At 41.3% G+C, this 15,793-nt stretch overlaps 1 protein-coding gene and 1 long non-coding RNA gene across 2 annotated transcripts; one reads left to right on the top strand and one right to left on the bottom strand.

Moving 5' to 3' along the window:
• The first annotated feature begins 139 nt into the window (after nt 1-139).
• LOC121533189 lies at nt 140-1,856 on the top strand. Its single transcript, XR_005994424.2, has 2 exons — nt 140-436; nt 1,089-1,856. It is a non-coding gene; the product is annotated as an uncharacterized LOC121533189 (long non-coding RNA).
• A 3,542-nt stretch (nt 1,857-5,398) lies between these two features.
• LOC123485512 (U3 small nucleolar RNA-associated protein 6 homolog) lies at nt 5,399-15,776 on the bottom strand. The gene is made up of 19 exons (XM_045216464.1): nt 15,530-15,776; nt 15,352-15,436; nt 14,958-14,999; nt 13,802-13,894; nt 13,628-13,675; nt 13,468-13,531; nt 12,531-12,649; nt 12,267-12,344; nt 12,105-12,186; nt 11,889-11,970; nt 11,507-11,682; nt 9,048-9,127; nt 8,807-8,884; nt 8,477-8,656; nt 7,057-7,137; nt 6,584-6,693; nt 6,260-6,326; nt 5,908-5,980; nt 5,399-5,564 (listed from the first exon to the last, which is right to left on the bottom strand). The coding sequence occupies exons 1-19, from the start codon at nt 15,619-15,621 to the stop codon at nt 5,410-5,412; spliced, it is 1,785 nt and encodes a 594-aa protein (XP_045072399.1). The 5' UTR covers nt 15,622-15,776; the 3' UTR covers nt 5,399-5,409.
• Nucleotides 15,777-15,793: the final 17 nt, after the last annotated feature.

The raw sequence follows: 15,793 nt of genomic DNA, 5'->3' as shown, positions 1-15,793 counted from the left end.
TATACGAATTATACATTTATTTTGCCCACATAATAATGTCGTCAAATTGGCATATTATAGAGTAATAGCCCTGGTGTCCGTTATTAAGAAACATTTTAGATTTAATGTAAGCATGGCAGGAGCCAATATTATGATTTTATATGATTATTATATTGGCCCATAATTTCCCTTGCGCTCCTTTTTCTTTTGGTGGTGTGGTGCGACTCCTCGTGGCAATAAATTGGGCATTATTGTAGCAGCAAGAATGAAAAGGCCTATAGAGCACGCTCTACTTTCTGTGCGTAATGACGCACTTTGTGCAGGAGCAATGTCACAGTCGCAACACCAAGACAGCGCCACCGACTTATTCTAAACTGTATTATGATTTTTATAAACCACAGCTACGGATGTTCATCCTTATTCCAACAACGATTTGCATAACATTGCCAATCCCTCGGTGAGTATTATTCGTTTGTGCTTAATAGTCGAATGATGTCGCGCTGGCGAACTTTGGCTCGAGTTTCGACCGAAGGATGATGTTGATTAAGCTGTTTTTAAAAAAGCTCTTGTTTTGGCCAAGTAAATTATCGCAATCAATATTATTTTATCTCCCTCCTTTGTCCTTTCCTGTTAAATATTTGCTCAATGCCAGTGGTTACAAGGCCATAGAAGCTTATGAATATGGTGCCTCGATTTGCGCACAAAGGCTATTCAAATTGGTACCAGTTTCGAATGGTTTTCTCGTGGGGAACTCATCACTAATCAAATGAGTTTCACATGCATCGTTTTATTCTATCGCCAAAGTTCCTTATTTACTAAGACGAAGATTGTCATGAGGGTCCAACAGGCTATCTCTGCGCGCTGATGTCAGACAGTCAGCTGGTGTTAGTCTAGGAGGCAACAGCTGGACATTCTGATAAAGATGAGAATGATACCTATTCTAAAAAGAAAACAGCAATCATAACATGTTGTGGATGATGAATGAATATCATATTGATTGTGCTACTAAACTCAGTTTCCCCTCTTCAACTAGCCATATGACCTCCATTTAAGGGGTCAGAGGTCACCATATTGTGCCCTGTGTGTACCTATCTCTCCTTCCCCCGCAGTGAGGGCCGTGTAGTGGGGCCCGTGAGCGGCAGATGAGGCTGGGGTCCAGCTCCAGCGGCGCCCTGTGGTCCCCCAATGGTCTCCCCCACCATGAAGGCACTGGTGGATGCCGTGTGGGCGATGTGGAGCATCGGCGCCTCCGTCTATGACTACATCCACACATGCGCCATGGAGGAGCGCATCCACACGCTGGAGACTGTCATCACCATTCACCAGTGTGTCATCGCCGCGCTGACCGCTGGAGTGGTGGTGCTCTTCACCTACATACTGCTGAGGAAGCACTGAGGGGGAGTGAGGAAGGAGAAGCCGATCAGTGCCCAGGAGGCAAGTTGTGAGGACAACACTGGATTACCATAGTGATCAGAAGCATTGAGAGTGTGGGGCTGGGGCTGGAAAGTCATCCAGAGCCCTGGAGAGGCCTTATTGGATGAGATGGAGCAGGACTTGATTAATAAGAGATTTTGGCTACTTGCAATGTTTTTGGCTATTTGGCCTTTAGCTCGACTGGCAATTCTACCATTCTACTGCAGAGGTGTTGCCGGACACTTAGTGTGTCTCAGTGAGTCAACGGTTTCACTCACTTTGCACCCATGGAAGAGGAAGACATGGGCAGAGATGGGCAAAAGATGCATGAAAATGAATCTTGTTACAAATACAAGATACTCTAAAGACCAATGTATCAAACTAAAATACAACATACTTTTGCAAAGTATTGTATTTAGAATGTTTTTATTTATTTATACAAAATAAATTTGCAACTACACGCCTCCACTACAACAACATTCTTAGTAACGGTAACAAAAAAAGTCACTGTGGATAAATGTAAAAATGAACAATCGCAAAGCACACTGGGTATTATTATTGGCCTTGTTTTGTGGGAGGAGCTCATTAGAATAATACCCAGCATGCTTTGCAAGCGTACATTTTTACATTTACATGTTGTTCATTTAGCAGACACTCTTATCACACCATAGTGCCATGACTTCTGATACCAGTGCAGGGTGAAAGGGGGCCACAAAATGTTGAACTGCTATAAAATAGAAATGGTATAGAAAAGTAATTTGAAAATACAAATTACAGGTCTCGAATGTATCTTGTTACAAACTACATTGGATTGTAGTTCAGGCCGGTGAAATACAAATTACTCAAAAGTAATTGAAATATGAATTTCAAATACATGCAACAGAAATACTGCCCATCTGCTGGGTCTAATCTCTGACATGGGGAGCTAAAACCACAGCACACATCAACCTGCAGTCTGTAATCTAATAACGCACTAAAGGGATGCTAACTATCATTAGACTGCACCTCAATGGTTTGCCTGCCTTAATATGCCTCAAGTGGTTTCACTCCCCAGATGGAATAACAACATTAGTTAGTTAGGTTTTCATGTTGGCACTAATTGCTTATACCCTCTTGTATGATGCTTTGGAAAGCTGTAAACTGGGGATTCCCTCTTCAAAACCATGATTGTACTAGGTGCCAGTCCAACAGTCTACACTGGTCTATAATTTGAAGTCTTGGTCATGAAGATGAAAGCATTCACTCAGAGGTTAACTATTATATCACCCAGTGAGGGAGAGTGGAATATCATGGGACGGACTGAATGTATTCTCAAGAAGCCATATTTGTTGGATGTAGAAAACTGGCCTTAAGGTTCTCCTATGAATTCCTCTGTAGGAGAAGGAGAGTTTCTGTGAAACTTTCAAAGGTCAATAAACTAGTCATCATGAATGCCATTTAGTACAGTACATGTTCTTTGATAAAACAACTTTAAAGCATGTTTATTTGATTACTTTAAATAATTGTAGATAATCTTGTAATGCAAGACTTTGTAGGGGCATTTCATGGCGTTAGTTGAACATGGCTACAGCTGTGACAGTTACGTCACTGGAAAGAGTATTTAGAAGCATCCTTAACTGTAAAATGTGAATCAACCTGAATGTTTTGGTATTTTGGCACATTGGTTATAAATACTTCAGTTTCAGTAATGCTAGCTCTTATCATTAAAAAGGTATTAAACACATTGTTGGACTTAATAACATATTTATGGCCATTTTTATAAAAGTGCAATGTTATATAATCCATTTAAATTGTACATTTGCTACAATATATGATGAATGCACAATGTTTGCCCTATCATCTTGTTCAGATTGCCAAAATGGGCCTCAGTGAAATGTTTCAGGTAAATCAAATGTGACTTACTGGTGACAAACGGCCTCCATGGCAACAAAACATTTAATCACTTGTGAATGTACAGTACCAGTCAAAAGTTTGGACACACCTACTCATTCAAGGGTTTTTCTTTATTTTTACGATTTTCTACATTGTAGAATAATAGTGAAAACATCAAAACTATGAAATAACACATATGGAATCATGTAGTAACCAAATAAGTGTTAAACAAATCAAAATATATTTTATATTTGAGATTCTTCAAATAGCCACCCTTTGCCTTGATGACAGCTTTGCACACTCTTGGCATTCTCTCAACCAGCTTCATGAGGTAATCACCTGGAATGCATTTCAATGAACAGGTGTGCCTTGTTAAAAGTTAATTTGTGGAATTTATTTCCTTCTTAATTAGTTTGAGCCAATCAGTTGTGTTGTGTCAAGGTTGGGGTGGTATACAGAAGATAGTCCTATTTGGTAAAAGACCAAGTCCATATTATGGCAAGAACAGCTCAAATAAGCGAAGAGAAACGACAGTCCATCATTACTTTAAGACATGAAGGTCAGTCAATCGTGAGTTTTTTCAAGTGCAGTCGCAAAAACCATCAAGCGCTATGATGAAACTGGCTCTCATGAGGACCGCCACAGGAAAGGAAGACCCAGAGTTACCTCTGCTGCTGAGGATAAGTTCATAAGAATTAACTGCACCTCAGATTGCAGCCCAAATAAATGCTTCACAGAGTTCAAGTAACAGACACATCTCAACATCAACTGTTCAGAGGAGACCGTGAATCAGGCCTTCATGGTCAAATTTCTTCAAAGAAACCACTACTAATGGACACCAATAATAAGAAGAGACTTGCTTGGGCCAAGAAACACAAGCTATGGACATTAGACCTGTGGAAATCTGTCCATTCTGCAGCGATACGCCATCCCATCTGGTTTGGGCTTAGTGGGACTATCATTTGTTTTTCAACAGGACAATGACCCAACACACCTCCAGGCTGTGTAAGGGCTATTTGACCATGGAGAGTGATGGAGTGCTGCATCAGATCACCCGACCTCAACCCAATTGAGATGGTTTGGGATGAGTTGGACCGCAGAGTGAAGGAAAAGCAGCCAACAAGTGCTCAGCATATGTGGGAACTCCTTCAAGACTGTTGGAAAAGCATTCCTCATGAAGCTGGTTGAGAGAATGCCAAGAGTGTGCAAAGCTGTCATCAAGGCAAAGGGTGGCTACTTTGAAGAATCTAAAATATATTTTGATTTGTTTAACAATTTTTGGGTTACTACATGATTCCATATGTGTTATTTCATAGTTTTGATGTCTTCACTATTATTCTACAATGTAAAAAATAGTAAAGATAAAGAAAAACCCTTGAATGAGTAAGTGTCCAAACTTTTGACTGGTACTGTATGTGTACTATAAGGATCAGGAGAGTGCAATGTTCTGACTGCAGATAAATGTATTGTATAGAGCTGAATCTGTTAACTCTGTAATCAAGAAAAGGTTTCACAAAGCACTGGTTGGTCAGTGGACCTACTGCCATCCCTAGGCTCCAGTCTGAGGAAGCAAGTCAGGGGTCGTTCAGGGACAGGGTCATAATACTCACATGTATGTAAGTAGTCATGTGATGCACTGGTTATTGAAACGATAATCCCATGTGCTACAAAGTGTGATATTGACCTACAGACAGAACACAATAGAAATAGGAGACTGTTGGGATGGTTTTATTTAAAGTTTACAGCGACAAAGTTAATGTTTGTAAATACATAAAATATTAAATCCTTACTGATGTGTACATTAACATAACTCTTCAAAAATGGAAGTTGTAAACTTGCATGAAACACCACGTTGTATACTAAATGCAAGGAAATGTAAAGTACAAATTTAACTCTCCATATAAACAGAACAGCTTGTTATTACCGTCTCTAGGTATTAGTTGCCCTTAACCACAGATCTAGGATCAGATTACCCTATCCCCAATCCTAACCTTAACCATTAGGATGATCAAATAGTTCTGACCCTGTATCAGTGGTTAGGAGCAACTTCTACCTACTCATCTGAACTTCAGTTGCACAGTAAGCTGTTTCCCACAACACTGTTGGAACAGTCCACTTCTTGGACAGAGGGGGGTAATGTGTGTTCTAGATGTGTCCAGTCTGCAGCAGGGTATACTGGGCAGTGAATCTCTCCACACTCTCCCCCTCCAGCAGCTTCATGGCTCTCCAGTGGATCTTCCCACAGTTTTCTGGCTGGCCGCTTGCCCCCAGCTCCTCTCTGATGTACTCCAGCCACAGATCTGGAGGGAAAAAGCCATTCAGACAGTCCTGAGTGACCATCTGAACTTAATTTGACCAGGTTCAGCATCTCTGGTCCCAGAAAACTACAGGATGTAAAGGTTTATATTCCTGCCATACTAAAACACCTCAATCAGTTAATAAAAGTTCCTGTTGAATCAGTTGTGTTAATGTTGGGCTCTAATAAAAGCCTGCAAACCCTGTAGTTCCGACCATGTATGTCTTGTTCATTCTTCTACTGGCCTATTGGAAGTCTTTTAGTTGTTAGTGTAACAACTGACATGAAAGAATCCCTGTGGGACTTATTTTAAATGGGCTGCTTTGAATGTGTTTTCAGAATCTCACCATCATCTGTGGAGCCGAATTCCCTCAGGGCTCTCTCATAGAAGTCCCTCAGGTTGCTCATCTTGGGAGTCTCCTAAAAGAACAGTCACATCATTCCAGTTAGTACACCAGCCTTGTTAACGACCATAAGAGTTGTCTATGCAACACAAACAGATCTGGGAACAGGCTTACAAAATCCTAACAGTGTGAATAGTTAAACCCTTGATACAACATGTTCTACATGAAGCCACAACAACATGTGTTGATATTGGAACAACAGGCTAGTTTGAGACTTGGTTGGTTGCCACATGCATTTGTCTGAGCATGGACTTGGGTTCTTGTTTCCTCATACATTGTGACTTGACACACTTACTTGATCTTTCTCAATCTGGATCATTCTGGTGAAAAAGGCCTTGGAGAAGGGCCGGCTCTCATGCAAACTGGAAAATAAGAGAAGGTAAAATTACATTAAAAAAAATTGTCAAAATGCTTAACTTAGTAAATGCATAGTAATAAGTCATCTACATTTACATCATTTAGCAGACACTCTTATCCAGAGCGACTTACAAATCTAAAACGAGGATACGTTGTACAAAATAAGTACTGTGAATTAGAATCACCATTGTAATGATTTGGCCTTCAATACAGAACTGGTGAGAAAAATGAATAATATAATATTATTATTAATATTCAGTACCTTGTGAAGGTCTTCCTGGCTTTCTTGTAGCCTCCGGCCCTGTAGGACCAGTCAATGTACTTTTCCTTTATCTCCATGGAAACGGCAGGCACCACAGACAGCAGACCTCTCTGAGAGCAGAGGAAAAACAAACTGTTACAACTAATTCTCATCCAACCAGGCAACATTGTATGTAAGCAAATATGGCTGCGTTTACACAAACTGGTGTTTTGACCAATCAGATCAGTTCTGAAAGAGATCTGATGCCATTGGTCAAAAGATCAGAATTAAGCTGCCTGTGTAAACACAGCCTATGAGGCACTACTGCTTTTGCACTATGACACAATGGAGGCCAAGAATGACATAGAACCAGAAAAAGCTTGGTCAAAGCACTGTCTGGACTGAGATTCGAATTATGACAAATGTAAACTGGCATTGTATTGAAATGTCATAACAGACTAATGTAATTTGAGAGGTTGGGTTTGGTTCTGTACCTGAAACAGGGCCTCAGTTTCCTCTGGGCTCTGTGATGTCATGCTCCACTCCACCTGCAGCTGCCACAGGGGCAAACTCAACTGTCAACAGACAAGAACAGGGTGGTTAACATCAGGTAAGATGCTCCTTTTACATATAAAATATTTTCATGGGTTGCTGGGCTGGAAAAAGTGTTACCAGTAAGTACGGCCTGCACACTCCGATGCTCCAAACATTTTTGTAAGATACTCATTTTCCCATAAATCTTAGAATGTTTTTTACATTCCAGAGACAATCCCATTGGGCCCATATTATTTCGCAACTCACACCCCGGATCAACAATGTCTTTGTGACTACATAATTACAAAACGAAGTGGAGGGTGAACATACTCCCCCCTCACACAGTCAGACCCTTCTCGTGAGCCGCCCCTTACATTGCGCAACACCCATCATAACAATGAATGACTAGCTACAAAATCTATTTCGCGATAAACTACCTGAATTGATGCGATAATGAATAGAACGATATGTTTACAACAATGTGCACCACAGTCTTATTAATGATCCTTTATACTACTACTACTAGTTTGATGGTTGTAGCCATCAGTTGTCCCCTAAACAATCACCCATATTAGCAAACTTATTTCATTTCAAACTTCACATTTCTCTAGTATAGGCTACTTATCGTAACGATATCAGCAAAATGCCTGCGATAAGTGATCGGTATGGTCAGTGTCGATAATTGGTTTATCATCCCAGCTCTACTACATACTACCCACTGGGCACAGACGTCAGTTCAGCGTCTACTAACGTGAAATCAACAAAATGGATTTAGGTTAAAAGTTGGGTGAAAAAAAAGGCAAAATTCCCTCACATTGATTACTTTTTTCAAATCCAACCAGTGTTCCATGTTGATTCAACGTCATCACATAGAATATTTTTGTTGAAATGAAGTGGAAACAACGTTGATTCAACCAGTTTTTGCCCAGTGGGTACAAAGCTCTGCGCGCTGACCTCCAAACACGACACGGCGAAGCGTTGGAAAAACCTCTGACTGTGGGCTGGATTCAATTAAGCCCACAATAGCAATGTTAATGCAGTGTCTTTGTAACTAATACTGCCCGTGCAGGAGTCTTATTCTTAAAACTAGAAGAATTTACATGTGAGGAAAGTCTACCTGGTATTAGTAATAGGTTTTTACAGTACCTGAAGAATTTCTGTGAGGAAAGTCTACCTGGTATTAGTAATAGGATTTAACAGTACCTGAAGCAATTCTGTCATGTCATTTGGAACTACCACGTAAATACTGCACTGTGGGTTTGATTGAATTGAGCCCATCCAGTCATTTGAGTAAGTTAATATGCTGTAGGAAAGTATCTGGGACAGAGTTGGAGCTGCCCCACTTTCACAGCAGCACTTAATGACTGTGTGTGTGTGTACCTTGGGATTCACGTGTGTTAGGGCATCCTGGAATAGCTTGCCCGTGGCGCCACTCCCCAGATGCACCATCGTCTGCAGGGCCAGGCACCACACGTCCACAGATTGTCTGTAGCGCTGGGTGGCTGCCATGGCAATGGCAGCAGTCTGCTCTGAGTCTCCTGATGAGAGTAAGACCTGCAGCTGAACAGACGGACGGAGGGACACACACCCACAGGAAACTGTTACATGTTGTATCCTATTGGTTGCTATGCTGTATGTTTGTACATTAGATAGCCTATGTTGATACAATTACTGTCCTAGATTTACTCTCGTCATAAGAAATCTTCTTACCCAGTTCTTGTAGAAGTCCTCCTTCAGCAGTGAGGAGTCGTGGGCACGCTGAAGCACTGCCAGCAGCCTCTCCTGCCTCTGAGGGATGCCAACACACACACAGGTCAGATTTCTGTCTTATAGAACCCTACACTCATTTCACTAATATACTAGTCATATTAACATTAGATCATCAATAACCTATCAATATTCTTCACTAAAAAGTGCTCATCAGCAATTAGTCATGGCTTGAAATGTTGACCTTCTCCTTCAGCTCCTGGACATTGGTTTTCCTCTTGAACCTCTCCAGGCAGAAGGACACGTAGCACGCCCACATGGCCTCTGGAACACAGAAAAGAGAGACCAGTCATCACTAGGGCTGTTGCGGTGACTGGCAGTCATGAGTCATGACGGCAGTCAAATTCCACATGAACGTTCAGTCATGGTAATCTCCTCCTATGCTCTCTGTACATGAAAGGCATCGATGTGTTGGTAGTACCCAACTCGCTAACGATGTCAGGTCGCTAATGGCCTGGTACTAAGCGCTCTATTGTCCCTCTAATCACTCTGACATGAATGCAAATGAAGGCTACATTGTTTGACCCCACTATGATCGATCAATTTCAAGAAAGAAGTTCAACAACAGATTAAAACTGAGTGGAAAACATGGTCGTTGTGGATCTTGTTTCAAAGCCAAACATATAAAGGGTCAGCATTTTAAGGTGATGATTAATTCAAAGCATTTAAGATGTCGCTTGTAGAACACTATACGCATATTAGAGCTTATGCATACACATTACATTTCACATTTTAGTCATTTAGCAGACGGCTCTTATCCAGAGCGACTTACAGTTATAGGCCTATATATGAGCCCAAGCCTGAAAAAAAGCCTGAATTAAAATGATTGTGCAGTTATACAATACATAGCCTACTGCATATTAAGCACAGCAGAAAAACAAATTATATATATAATAAAAAATATAAAGATTTATTTGGTACATAATTTGGTGTAGGCTCCAAACTCTAGTAATCACCTTTTGAGTGTGGACTGTATTATTATGCATATTGGATGGACTGGTTACTTTATGCTACGCTCCAAACTTTATATCAGGGTTCTTCAATTCCGGTCCTGGAGGGCCGAAACATTTCTGTTTTTTATTTCTACCTGGTAGTTAATTGCACTCACCTGGTGTCCCAGGTCTGAATTAGCCCCTGATTAGAAGGAGAGGATGAAAAACAGAGGTGTTTCGGCCCTCCAGGACCGGAATTGAAGAACCCTGCTTTATATCCATCAGTCTGGGAGAGAACCTATAGGCCTAGGCCAGTGTTTCCCAACCCTGGTCCTCGTGTAACCCCAACAGTACACATTTTCGTTGTAGCCCTGGACAAATACACCTCATTCAACTCATTGAGGGCTTCATGATTAGCTGACAAGTTGAATCAGGTATGCTTGTCCAGGGTTAAAATACAAATGTGTCCTGTTGGGGGTACTGGAGGACCAGGGTTGGGAAACACTGGCCTAGGCGATGTGTTGGTTCATTGATTGTGCAGGGCGGCTTACAGAGTAGTGAACCTACAATTATAGTGAATTTACATTCGATTTTGAATAGCCTAATAAAATTAATAGGCTGACACATGGCCTTTAGCTACAGAATCTCACCACCATGTGTTTCCAGTTCCTCCTCTCCTTCATTCCTTTCTCCAGCACGCAGAGAGAGGAGCTGTCAGCAGTTTAATGAAATATGTTTTGTTGATTTTGATGTTTCAGGCACATAGCGTGAAATGAGCACTATCAGCATGGTTTGCAATGGCAAACTAAGCAATATCAAGCTCTCCTATCATAGCACAACTAGCTCCATGATAAATCATATGCTTATCAAGCGCAAAGAAACGATATCGGAGGGGGACAAGTAGCAACAATCTCGCATCACATCTTTTGCCACTGAAAAGCGCCGCTGTGACCCCGCCAGAACTGAGCAGTTAAAACAGCTAATTACTGTTTCAATGAATGATTCTCAAATGGCTTGTTTTTTGTTGACTGAATATATAAATGGGGCAATTTGATTTCAGTTCATATTTAATTACTTAACCTACCTTTATGTAGTCCTTTTGATTGCTAACAGAAGGCTTCTACAAGCAAGCGCCACTGCTGACGTAACTACCTTTTTTAACATTGTGTTCCACGATATAATATGACCAGTTGATATTACGGTTTCAACGAATTCAAAATGCACTGTTGGTATATAAATAAATGGCACAAAAAAAACATTTCCAGTGTTCTAAAAATATATATATTTATTTAAATACTTGAGTACTAGAAAAAAACGAATGTGAGTACTCGAACAGTAAAAAAGAAAAAAGTCTAAATGCCCATCCCTAGTTGTTTGTGACCAACATGAATCAAAGCAGTGTCTCCTGGAACCCAGACGACACTATTAGCCTGCCAAGCCTAGGTTTGGGATGCAAATGCAACTTTTCAGGTCTCAGGCAAGGTTACCCATCACGTGAGCGTAGTCCCCGAACCTCCTCCATTACACTTCATCCAACTCGTCACTTGTGTTGAGTTGTATCGCGTTTACACGTGTCGAGGTCTTTATTTGCATTGTGTTGTGTCTACCTATGTTAAGTTTTGTGTGGCGTCTTACCTGTGTGTTTGTAATGTGTTGTGTTTTTGTCTAACCTGTGTTGATGTGTGCATTTCTGTTTGTTGTGTGTACGTACCTGTGTTGAGGCTGTTGAGGCCCTCCTCGTAGACCTGGCAGCAGCGCTCCTCTCTCCTGGCGATGTCAGAGGCCCGCCCCTTGGCTGACTGAAGCTCCTCCCCCACCGTCGCCTCCAGCTCCCGCTTGGCCATGAAGTCCCACGTCACTGAGTCGTCTGTGTACTTGCTCTGCAGGCTGGGGACAGGACATTCAGCATGGTCAGTGTGTGTTGTGTCTTGTTGAATAATGAATACAGAGATCAGTAACCAAAAATTGTTTTAGATGACGCTGTTTGTTTTATGGAATACCAGGCACGTTATAGAAGCTATCACACTCAGTGTTTGTGCTAAATGTCACAGGGAAAAGCCAACACTGATGAACAAAGCAAAGATGAGCCTTACTCTTGTATAATGGTGTCCTGTAGTTCTTTAGTGAAGTCAAAGATGGCGGCGATGGTCAAAAGAGACAGGATGAAATCAGCTCCTGTGGACAGCACAGAGAAATCCATTAACATCTCCAAAACACTGTCTCTACTCTCTTAATAACCAAAGTAGGCATACAGATGACTGTTAGGCAATACAATGGCATAGAATACAATGCAATGTAAAACAGCTCACCTTGGATTTTCCCAGTAGCATCTCTGTACACCACCTCGGCCAGTTTGCCACTCATGATCTCAGGGGAGAACTCATACTCTCCCTGTAGAGTGGAAGAGGACAATCAGTGACCCAGTACAAAAAGAAGAAACTCAAAAGGTGTGTGTGTGTGTGTGTACTCACCACATCTATCTCAGCCTGCTCCAGCTCCTTCTGTTGCTTTCTCAGTTTCTCAGCGTGCAACAGCTCCATACGGAAGTACTGTTCAGGTAGAGACATGGGTATCAAACATCCTGGGGGTTTTAAACAGTGGTCCTGCTACATTTCAGCTTTGTGTGCATTCAGTGTTTGCTGCCACAGCACTTAGATTTCCATAGCATTTTAGCTTCAAGCCTAATGTGGTAATTCTTCAATTAATTGAAAATCAAATGCCATCCAACTCCTTACCTCCTGGTAGACCTTCTTGCTTTCCGGGTGGAAGCGTAGAGCACGCAGGAACAGGTGTCTGGCGCTCTCTGAAGAGTTTCTGTCCTCCAGCTCGCTCTTGGCAGCCATGATCCAGAGGGCTGGAGAGGCAATCAATGATTCTGCTGACTAGGCACTGTCTTCCACTCAAACAACTGGAGCAATGATAGGATATGTCGTGTATATAGTGGTCCTTTGCAGCTCAGTTGGTAGAGCACGGCGCTTGTAACGCCAGGGTAGTGGGTTCGATTCCCGGGACCACCCATACGTAAAATGTATGCATGCATGAATAAGTTGCTTTGGATAAAAGTGTATGCTAAATTGAATATTATTATACACTGAGTGTACAAAACATTAGGAACACCTGCTCTTTCCATGACAGACTGGCCAGGTGAAAAGCTATGATCCCTTAATGATGTCACCTGTTAAATCCACTTCAAAATCAGTGGAGGTGAAGTGGAGGAGACAGGTTAAAGAAGGATTTTTAAGCCTGGAGACAATTGAGACATGGATTGTGTATGTGTGCCATTCAGAGGGTGAATGGGCAAGACAAAAGATTTAAGCGCCTTTGAATGGGGTATGGTAGTAGGTGCCAGGCGCACTGGTTTGAGTGTGTCAAGAACTGCACCACTGCTGGGTTTTTCTACGCTCAACAGTTTCCCGTGTGTATCAAGAACGGTCCACCACCCAAAGGACATCCAGCCAACTTGACACAACTGTGGGAAGCATTGGAGTCAACATGGGCCAGCATCCCTGTGGAACGCTTTCTACACCTTGTAGAGTACATGCCCCGACGAATTGAGGCTGTTGTGAAAGGGGTGCAACTGAATGTATTCCTAATGTTTTGTACACTCAGTGTGCATTACAATGACATATGCCATTGATGTGGTATGTCACCATAGTATAATGAGAAATCTACCTGGTTTCTCAGGATGAATGGCAAGCATGGAGGAGAACACCTTGCTGAGTTGACCCTTTGTGTTCTATTTGAGATGATAACAAAAAGTACAGTTTCAGCACCAGAACACAACATTTATTCAACGTTTATCAGTTAAGAACCCAAGATAACTTAAACTTACCCATTTCTTACAGAAAGCAATGTGAGAGAGCCACAACTGCACATCATCCTGCAAAAAGAGGATGTCTTATTATTGGTCTGTCCACTGACTTCTTTGGTGCCTTCTGCATAGCGCTGTTTGAAATATTCAACATCCCGTAGCTAATAGCTATGTCATATAGGGCTTGTATAGTACCTTCCATTTAGTTGTGGCCCTTCTGAAAATGTTGTTGATCCTCGAGATGATGGAAAACTCAATCTCCTCTCTTTTGAACTGATAGCCGATGCGCTAAAAATGAAACATGAGGAACAAATATGAACTCCTGATACAGATATTCAATATTTCATAGAACTTCAATGGACTTGTAGTCATTCATTGGTTGTAAACTCTAGCATGATACTGAAAGTGGATATTATTATTATTACTGGATTCTGTGGTTGCCATGGTGCCGTAAGGCAGCCTAAACAGAGAGCTCTGTATATTTTGTACATAATTTAGATGATTTTAATAATATATATTTTTTCTATCCTTTTTTTTGATAAGTCATTGAGTGTTGATTAGATATATCTGGTTGTTTTTACCCATGGAGTTGAAGGACTGATGGCAAGTCTGCATGTTTGGCTAGGCTAGCTAGATTGCTAGTTGCCGGCTAACGTTTGTATTTAAAAGACGCATCAAACTCAGCACCGGCTTCTATGATAGGCCTTTTCACACTGCATTGTTCTTAGTATTGTACAGAGATCGAAATTTAAAAGTGGAACATTGTTTCTGAGGTCGGACAGGCATACAGCTAGGCTTATATAGACCCCTGCCTTATGAGACCTGACTGCATTGTGGAAATGGCAAAGAGTTCGTAGTGAGCATGACTACTGCTCTGGACTGATGTGTGGTGAGCTTTTTTTGTGCTATAGTAACTGCAGAGACATCACCCAAGTGGATGCACATCCAGAGAGGTTGAGCTAAGGATGACATCAGGGCCATCAAGCCAACTCCATCACCTGGCATCACAGGAAGGCTACAGAGAGGCTGAGGACAACATCAGAGCTAGCAAGCCAAATGAAATGCATCATCAGGTATCACCATCATCAAATAATCTATCTTAATTTCAGTGGGTTGTCAGAAACACTAGCCTCTGCCATGAGCTGGCAAACTCTGTTGTGAGGGAACTCTCCGAAGCTGGCTTCATCAACGTCACTTTAATTGTTTTGTTAATCAACCTAATTGTTATTCTCTTTATTTGTAGGCCTATACTACAATTCAAGTTTTAGCTGCGAATGTGTAGCCTACAAAATGAAATGACCCAATGAAACAAATCCTTCATATATTATTACATATGAGATTCAAAACTTACCGATCTTCTCTTCTTTATCAGCTCTAAGACATTGATTTCATACTGAAATAACAAAGAAATAACACAGATTAATACATTGAATAATTAAGCAATAAGGCACCTCGTATTGCCAATATACCACGGCTAACGTCTGTTCTCAATCGCAACGCAGAGTGCCTGGAGACAGCCCTTAGCCGTGGTATATTGGCCATATATCACAAACCCCCGAGGTGCCTTTTATTGTTATTATAAACTGGTTACCAATGTAATTACAGCAGTAAAAATAAATGTTTGGTCATACCCGTGCCAATCAGCATTCAGGGCTCGAACCACACAGTTTATAATACTTGTTTTTGATTGCCCATACACACATTCTCTTGCTTTATTCACTGTTCTTTTTTTATTTGGCACTCACCTGAATGTATGCAATGAAGTCAACTTTGGTTATGATCAATCGATGCAGTTTGTATTCTAAAGCTGTCGCCCTTTTTAGCATGGATCTGTAATTGGGAGATGAATATGATGTAATACAACTTCAAAGATTGTTGCTACCATTGCAAGGTAGCTAAGCAAAAGGGTGTTCTTAATCTTACTTGATTTCTTTTTTGCTGAACAGTCCCACTCTCTCCAACTGTTCCAACTCTGGGATTCGATTTTCTATCCGCTGTTGGACTATCTCAGCCATCGTCACTTACTTGGTGCTTTAATTTTGACTGACTTCTGTTATAAATGTTTTTATTGTATTCCGTAAAAACAAGATAACAGTGAACTAAATTAACCCAATCACATCTTTCACACGTGTGGAAGTTGTGAATGATGTACTTCCGGTTCCGTGCTTCAACTTCGTCCGTGCAGAA

Source organism: Coregonus clupeaformis, unplaced genomic scaffold (assembly GCF_020615455.1).
Source record: "Coregonus clupeaformis isolate EN_2021a unplaced genomic scaffold, ASM2061545v1 scaf0715, whole genome shotgun sequence".
Lineage (NCBI taxonomy): Eukaryota > Metazoa > Chordata > Actinopteri > Salmoniformes > Salmonidae > Coregonus > Coregonus clupeaformis.
The sequence above is the reverse complement of the archived record's forward strand: the minus strand, read 5'-3'. Positions and strand labels throughout refer to the sequence as shown.